Source organism: Bison bison, unplaced genomic scaffold (genome assembly GCF_000754665.1).
Source record: "Bison bison bison isolate TAMUID 2011002044 unplaced genomic scaffold, Bison_UMD1.0 scf7180017863001, whole genome shotgun sequence".
Taxonomy (NCBI): Eukaryota; Metazoa; Chordata; class Mammalia; order Artiodactyla; family Bovidae; genus Bison; species Bison bison.
This window is the reverse complement of record NW_011493573.1, coordinates 19,183-19,983: the sequence shown is the minus strand read 5'-3', so window position 1 is coordinate 19,983 and position 801 is coordinate 19,183. Positions and strand designations below refer to the sequence as shown.

The window sequence follows — 801 nt, the reverse complement described above, 5'->3', positions numbered from 1 at the left end:
TATAGAAGAGAAGAAGGAGGAAGGAGATAGAGGTGACCTGGAGGAGAAAAGGGAGAGTCAAAACGGGAGACAGCAATCAAGCCAGTAATCAAATCCCTCTTTTTGAAGAGATTGGGCTGCCTCTGTGTGTGCCTGGTGTCCTCTGCCAGCATTCAGAAGCTCTTTTGTGGAAGTTGCTCAACATTCAAATGATCTTTGGATGAATTTGTGGGGGGAAAAGTGGTCTCCCCATCCTATTCCTCCTCCATCTTGAGACAGCCCCCAAAATATCATTATGATATTTTATGATATCATATGATAATGAGCTCATTATGATAATGAGCTCAGTGGAGTATATGTTTCATTCATTTTTCAAAATTGTGGTTCTTTGCAGGACAAGTGCAATGACAAGTCTAAGGCCCAAACAGAGATGAATCAGAGCCAATCACAGGGTTACCAGCATCGATTGGAAGGATTTCAACGACAATCAGAAGAAAATTGACACTATTCAGAGAGATCTGGAGGGCAAGCAAAGAGATCTCGTGGTCGAGGAGAGAGATCTCATGGCTGTACAGAAAGATCTCATAGCCAATCAAGGAGATATCATGATTTAAAGAGAGAGGCCTTGTGGCCAAGTAGCGAGATCTCATTATTATACAGAAAGACCTTATGGCCAGTCAGAGAGAATCTCATTACCACTCCGAGAGATTCCATGTTCATGCAAAGAGATCTCATGACCATGCAAAGAGATCTAAAGTCCTATCAAAGATATCTTATGGCCAAATAGGGAGAGTTCATGGTCAATCAGAGCGACCTCATGAC

At 42.4% G+C, this 801-nt stretch overlaps 1 protein-coding gene across 1 annotated transcript; it reads left to right on the top strand.

Annotated features, from left to right (window-relative positions):
- Window positions 1-373: 373 nt before the first annotated feature.
- On the top strand, window positions 374-735 carry LUZP4 (leucine zipper protein 4; the record flags this gene model as incomplete). The annotated part of the gene is given in 3 exon segments (XM_010833127.1): window positions 374-477; window positions 596-665; window positions 667-735. Coding segments are annotated over 3 exon segments (243 nt in total), but the record flags the coding sequence as incomplete, so codon positions are not given.
- Window positions 736-801: the final 66 nt, after the last annotated feature.